This window comes from Camellia sinensis, unplaced genomic scaffold, assembly GCF_055761805.1.
Source record: "Camellia sinensis isolate YWXY unplaced genomic scaffold, ASM5576180v1 Unanchor1, whole genome shotgun sequence".
Taxonomy (NCBI): Eukaryota; Viridiplantae; Streptophyta; class Magnoliopsida; order Ericales; family Theaceae; genus Camellia; species Camellia sinensis.
In genome coordinates this window covers 21,738,068-21,745,075 of record NW_028128987.1, presented here as the reverse complement: position 1 = coordinate 21,745,075, position 7,008 = coordinate 21,738,068, and the positions used below count along the sequence as shown (strand labels likewise).

General features: G+C 33.7%; 1 protein-coding gene across 4 annotated transcripts in view; it reads right to left on the bottom strand.

Moving 5' to 3' along the window:
* Positions 1-3,428: 3,428 nt before the first annotated feature.
* The window catches only part of LOC114278647 (callose synthase 9), a 93,690-nt gene continuing 90,110 nt past the window's right edge, over positions 3,429-7,008 (bottom strand). For 2 of the 4 annotated variants that reach the window (XR_014357487.1, XR_014357486.1), the window contains 5 exons: positions 6,675-6,794; positions 5,156-5,206; positions 4,880-5,062; positions 3,650-4,093; positions 3,429-3,575 (listed from right to left, as the gene is read on the bottom strand). Coding sequence is in view for 2 of the 4 variants with exons in the window: in XM_082910522.1 (XP_082766648.1) it covers positions 3,857-4,093; positions 4,880-5,062; positions 5,156-5,206; positions 6,675-6,794 (591 nt within the window). In the remaining 2 variants the exon portion in view is untranslated. Of the gene's footprint in view, positions 4,094-4,879; positions 5,063-5,155; positions 5,207-6,674; positions 6,795-7,008 lie in introns of all 4 variants that reach the window. The other 2 variants (XM_082910522.1, XM_082910523.1) reach the window with 1 other exon arrangement.

Genomic DNA, 7,008 nt, shown 5'->3' with positions numbered 1-7,008 from the left:
AATTGAAATCCCTTCGGTGAGAAGGGAGCTCTACTCTTCCTCTACAACTTTAATAAATGGATTTTAAAAAAATTCCACTCTAGCTAGATGAAATCAGGCCTTGTAAATAGGATTTATGGAGAGAATGTAGAGAAAGAGAGATCTTAAGAATAGGGACAAAATAGAGAGGGAAAGTGGTGTGAAAATATTTAAAGTCTCTATATATAGTATAAGCATAAAAGTAGTTTTAGCGTCATAAATCTGACTAAAAGTATAGTCTTTCACGTACTAAAGTCAAACAAACTGCTTGAGTGGTCAAAAGTTCGCTTAAGCGGTGAATGGGTACTTTGCAGGATCTTTGATTTCACAAAATTAGAGTTGTTCAGATCTACAGATTGCTCGAGCAGTCAAAAGTTTGCTCTAGCAAACTATACTAATGGGTTTGGTGCTCGAACTTCAAATAGATATAACTCTCTCGTCCGAACTCTATTTTGGATAGTTCTTGTGTCTAAATTGAAGCCCCGGAAGTAAGCTTTTTCAATGGTTCTAACCTTACATCAAGATTCAAAGTGTGAAAAGAAAAAGGAGTAAAACAGTAAAGACTAAAAAACAAATATCCAAATTTGAAATTTTTGGTCTAATTTTGTCCAACCATCATGTTAACACATTAATCAAGGCTCTAAATATTGAGGAGGGCCCAACTATAATAATTAAAAGGTCAAATCCAAACCTATCATTTCCAAGAGTTCAAAAATAATAATTTGTACTTGGCAATGAGTACTAATTAACATAAATAAGTCAGATTTAAGATCCGAAGCGCTACACATTACTTCCCTAAAAAGTAGGTGGTGGCTCCAAATTTTTATAAATCGGTCTATTTTTTGCAATTGTGGGCTAAGTCAATTTGTGGGATGAAATAAAATATATTACCAATTTAGACCTTGACAATTCACATACAATGGTCAAATTTGAAGTGTGGATATGCCGAAAAGCATAGTATCCATATCTTCCTTCTGATGTAGGAAGACAAAAACGGAGTGCATGTATATAAAGCTATTTTGCAATAGAAGCATCGATTTCAGCTACAAGGTATTTACAGTTGTATTTGACCCAAATATGATTTTTGAACTAAATCAAAAATTGGGAATGGTATTCTCATTCAACCAACCTCACAACCCATGCCACAGATTCATAAAAAAATAAAATAAATAAAGAAAGTAAGATAAGGGAACTTTTGTGAATATATGAAAGTAAAGAGGAAGAAATAGAATACTTAGTTTTCATTTATTTGCAATTGCACCTATTTTATGAGAACTCCAATGTCACAAAATTGAGGTTTTATATAGAAAAATATAGCACAATTTTGACAATTTAGGCCAAGTTTGGCTACAAAGAAAAAAGTGCACTTATTTCATCTTTTTATCTTTTTTGGGTCACATCAATCAACATCTCCTCTCTACTTTTTCTACACATAATACAAAAAAAGTCAAAAAGTGCACTTATTTAGTCTTTCCAAACTAGGCCTTAATATATGTCGTGTTAGAATAGCACAGTACTATTTAGGGTATTCAGGTGATAAATTCATTTTTGAATTCTTTGCATAGAAATTCAGGCACTAAAACACTATGTCTACAAGGACAACTTCCTACAAAATGACCATACTAACCCCCTATATATGTAGTATACATCGTGGAATAGTGATAAAACCAAAATCAACCTCCCATTTCTCTCTTTTCTCTCTCTCTCTCTTCATCTCTCATCCTCTCTCCGACGATCTCTCTCCTTATCTTTGACAATCCGCCATCTCCAACGGTCTCTTTTCGACGATCTAAGATCTGAAACACATCTGAGGTAATCCTCTGTGTCGTCAATCTGCCATCTTCTACAATCTTTGTTCGACGATCTAAGATTTGAAACACATTTGACTCATCTCCAAATTAGATCTGCCTCTAGATCGGTTTCATCGTTCCTGATCGGAGAAAACAGAGGAAGAGTTTCGCAGAGAGATCGAGAACTCAATTGCCAAAAATTGGAAATCATCTCTTTCTCTCTCTCTCTCTCCATCACCACAACTATACATCTATATGTTTATCTCTATTTCTTGTTTTTCATAATCTATATATTGACCGTTCTCACTTGTATAGGTATGGAGCGACTTCGTGATCCAAGGGATGTTCGTCGTATAAGCCTATCAGGTCCTGGCTCTCTAAATTTCATCTCCGACAATGTCTCCAGACCGCATGTAAACACGCCATCGATGAACACTCAAAACATTTTCGAATCAGATCTGCATCCAAATCGACTTCTCTCTCTTTCTACATTTTGTTGGCCTTGATATGAGCAAATAACAAAAACTTCACCCTTCCCTCTCCCTACAATCTCTCTGTTCTGGACACAGCAATGACTCACATTCTCAAAGCCCTGGCTCTGATCTAAAAGAGAGTTCAAAAAGTCACAGATCTGTGTAAATTTTTTTTATTTTTTTGAACTCTCTAAATATAATTTCTTTTTTTTTTTCAAAAAAAAAAAAACCCCATATCTAAATTTTTTTTTAACTCTTTGGATCTTATTTTTGTTATTATTATTATTAATTTTGTTACTTTTATGTGTATGTATTTGATCATTGCACAAAATTGGAGGAATTTTTATTTTTATTTTTATTGCTGATTGTTTATTATTGTTGTTGTTGTTGATGATTAAACATATTGCAATAGATAAAAGATTAGACAGATAATATTTGAACAAAAAAAATTACACAAAAAATTGAACAAATAGACAAAGGCCCTTTTTGGTGCAATTTAAAAGCTGCTTATTTCAACTTATTTCAGCTTTCAGCTTAATTTAAGCTATTTTGATGTGTTTGATTTAGCTTATATCTTATAACTTATAGCTTTTTGAAAGTCAAAAATCAGCTTATTCTTTGAATGGAGCAGGAGATGCTTAATTTATAAGTCAAAAATCAACTTATGTTCATAGTTATAAGTTATAAGCTGTTTAGGCATAAACTATAAACACTTTCCCACAGCTCTACCAAACAGGGCCAAAAAATTGAATAGATCAAAAATAATTTGAACACAGAAAATAATTTGAATAATAGTCAAAAAAATCAATAGAAAAAAGTTAACAAATAAATTAAGCGATAAAATTAAAAACAAAATACCCTTCAAAATAAGTAAAACTACCTCTCACCAAACTATTTCACAAATGGACTTCTTACCAATAAAAAAACAATACACTGGACCTAATCCCTTAAACACCTTCTAAATTGAATTCATCACTAATTTGAATATATACTGTTTTATTTTCTTTTTAATAAAAATTACACTCGTATCATTATTAATTCAACAACAAAGAAATTGAAATCCTCACTTACCTATTGATCCTCATGTACCATCTACGTGACTAGAAAAAGCATAAAAAAACGAAACACAAGCAAGCAAGCTATGCTCTGATAGAAACTACAATCAGCTTTCTTGTGTTTCTCACACCTCAGGTGGCAATACCAAACACCTCGTAGTACATTTACAAAGTCTGCTGCTACATCAAAATAAGCGGTTCCGGAAAAAACAAACAAGAACAAGAACAGCACCAAACACCTAGTAGTACATTTACAACATCAAAATAAGCGGTTCCGGAAAAAACAAACAAGAACAAGAACAGCACCAAACACCTAGTAGTACATTTACAACGCTGCTACATCAAAATAAGCCGTTCTAGATAAAAACAAGAACAAGAACAAGAACAAGAACAATAAACAGCCAAAAGGAAGGTTACAGATAGAAACTACAAATGTCAAAACAATAGTAGTTGTAGTGTAGTCTCTCTCATCATGTACAAAAAACGACTAACAAAGTTTTTGGGCACAAACATGATATAATCATAAGCCAGTATTGGGGTTGTTTCCAGCAAGGATAAGAGAGATCTCCAACCCTCTGCTGAATGCTTGGTTGAACATGAGGCGGGTTTGGAATGTGGAAATGAATGGGAACCATGAACACAGTGCAATGGGGATGAAGATGAGCATCCCCATCCCAGCATCGTATAAACGGGCTATTGAACGTACCGATTTCCATAATCCCAGTTTCTTAATCAAAGGCTTCCAAGCCACAGCAATCTGGAAAGGGGAAAAAAAAAAAGGAAAAAAATTATCAAACAATTTCATGTTAGAATATAATAAGAGAACACCAAGGCAAGACTCCTTTGGATGTAAAACAAGAGAGAATAGAATCAATCATCATATGTAAAACAAGACCAAAGTTGTTTGATTTTCTCTTCTTGCCATCAAAAGCATGTGAAATTGCATGTCGTCTGTCACAATATAATAGGGTGTACTAATTGTTCAATATAATTGAGGTCCATAGCAACTGACAGTCACAAAGGATGCTTTTCTTCACGAAAATTAAGCTTAAAAAAAAACTAGCAACTCATTCTGGGAAGTAGTTCTGTGAACTTTTGGGAAAACCAGACACGATACAAAAAATTCCAAGATAGGCATGAGGGGTGTAAGCAAAGCATAGTCAGCAGGACACAGTTTCATGGCTTTGTCGTAAAAGTCATCTGAATTGCACTTCCAGGGAGACGACATTTTAAAATAATGGACTAAATAGAACAATTGTAAGAATCCATAGATGTGCTTACAGCCCTCCCTAAGTGATCTGAAATAATCTTTTGGTCCAACTATATTGCAACGGACAAGACTCGCAAGATAATGTCACTATGTATGCTAAAGATCTGATTGAACCAGGCTGATATGCACATCATTCCTGACCACAAAGATGTCCCCACAATAACAACATTGTTTGAGTTTGTTGGAGAGACTGGTAATTATTTTTTTATTTGTCCTCTCAAAAAGTTAGTGGAAACAAGAAATAAAATAAACAAATGAACTCAGATAACTTACAGACAGAATTCCCCACCCAGTGGGTACAAATGCCAAGATGGAAGCAAAAATATCCGCAACTGATAGCTTTGTAAATATAACAGCAACCGCCACACCAGCCACTGCAAGTAAGAAGGAGAGCCCTTGGATAAAGCGCAGCAGCAGCTGAAAATTAACCGATATCTTCTGGCTGAAAGTGAACACCTGCAATAGGACAAAATACAAGAGAAGGTCCAGATTACAGCATGTTTAAAGGTTCCGAGTTTAGCATTCAAGGTTCAAACTTATGTTGCAGACCTTGAAAAGAATAATGAGCACCGCCAGCACAATCCACGAGAAGCCATACACCTATGGAAAAACAAAAATTATATATTATAAGCTGGCAACTCTATTTTCATTTCCCATCTAATTCACATCAGTTTGGAACTAACTCAATTTCTCATGTAACCAAATTTCAAGATATATATATATATATATAAAATAAAAAGAAAAGATACCACCATGCAACTTGAACAACTCTCAGGCTTGTAAAATTCCCTATGCCCCACTGAGGTAAAACCCATAACACTTCATTATTTATCAAAAAAAAAAAAACAAAAAAGACCCATAACACTTCACAGTCCTTGAACCCTGAATTGTCTGGATAAATTAAATTTACGATAGAATTTTATTTCATTGTATTTTTGATGTTAGTGTGAGGCAGGGGGGATGTTAATTATGCGGAAAGTGCCTGTTGGTAATTTTGGTTTGAGCATAGATGTTACGTGCAAGTATATGTTCATTCGTAAATTTATTTATAACCATAAAATATAGCTGAAAGTTATAAATACACCCTTTGATGCAAAAGGCAACTCAACATCAATATCAAATCAAACATCAAGGTAATTCATGTATACAGAATGCATAAGTTTCACCAACAATCATGTAAACCATAGCATACACCTATGTTGCATGGACTCTTCAAAATAAATCAAATACTTGTGTCGGATACATGACAAATAGACAAGGGGTTGGGATGTGTCTGATACTTTTCATTTGACACTTCTTATATATATATATATATATATTTGTTATTAACACATCCATTATATGTATGTATTGTTATATAATTTCTATAAAATGAGTACAATACATTTTGAGACTCTACGTTACATGCAACATCATTTTTATCTAATATAATAAATTAAATATATAAAAATATAATCCTTTTTTGCAGTGTTTGTGTGCTCTTAAATTTGAGATTTTGATGGATTCGGCCTCTAGATACACACTTGCACCCAACATTTGTATTTGAGTCCATGAAACATAGGTATACACACATCTAGTAAATGGTAAAGATGTTACCCTCCCAAACCTCCCCGCTCCCCACGCAACATAAAAAACATAAACCAAACTTTATGACACATTGCATTCGACATAATATGATGATTATGATGGAAGGTAGAGTGCTCATTTTTATATAAAAACTACAATTCTGGGATTCAGTTCCAGTTAGACAACAGTATTGATACTACATCTAACATCATCAGTGCTGTGATTCAAAATTACACTCAGCATAAATCATCCAATATATTGTATTCTATAACAAATATAAGACCTCTTAATTTTTATTTTTATTTTCATAAATAAGACCTCTCAATATCTCTGCCCTATCTTGAAAAAGAGGACTGAATTGTGTAACTTACGTCTAGCTTCAAGTTTTTGGAAAACAAACATGAATGTAAAACTGACCTGCCAATTGCAACAATAACAAGAATTTGACAGGCAGATATGGGCTTAAAAAAAATCCTTTCCATCTTATGAAGAAAGTTGTTACCGATAATGATGTGTTTGATCCTTGCACATGAAGCTTGTAGACGACACCATATTGAAAGATGAAAAATCTGAGGCTCAGAATAGTCTCCATCATCCTTCCTGAAAAGGACCGAATATGTGCCTGTGGACAGAAGATGAAGGAAAAGTCATGCCACCCAATCATCAAGCAGTCGGTTCTTGGGAACAAGAATTGAAACATTTAATGTCTTTCAATACATTAATCACAAAATTGGGATGTCATCAACAAAAGTGCAAGTAAAAACTTGAAAAAAGACTTCTTGGGCATCTTAAAGTATGACCTGTCACATGCTACAAATCAACAGTTCATTTCAAAT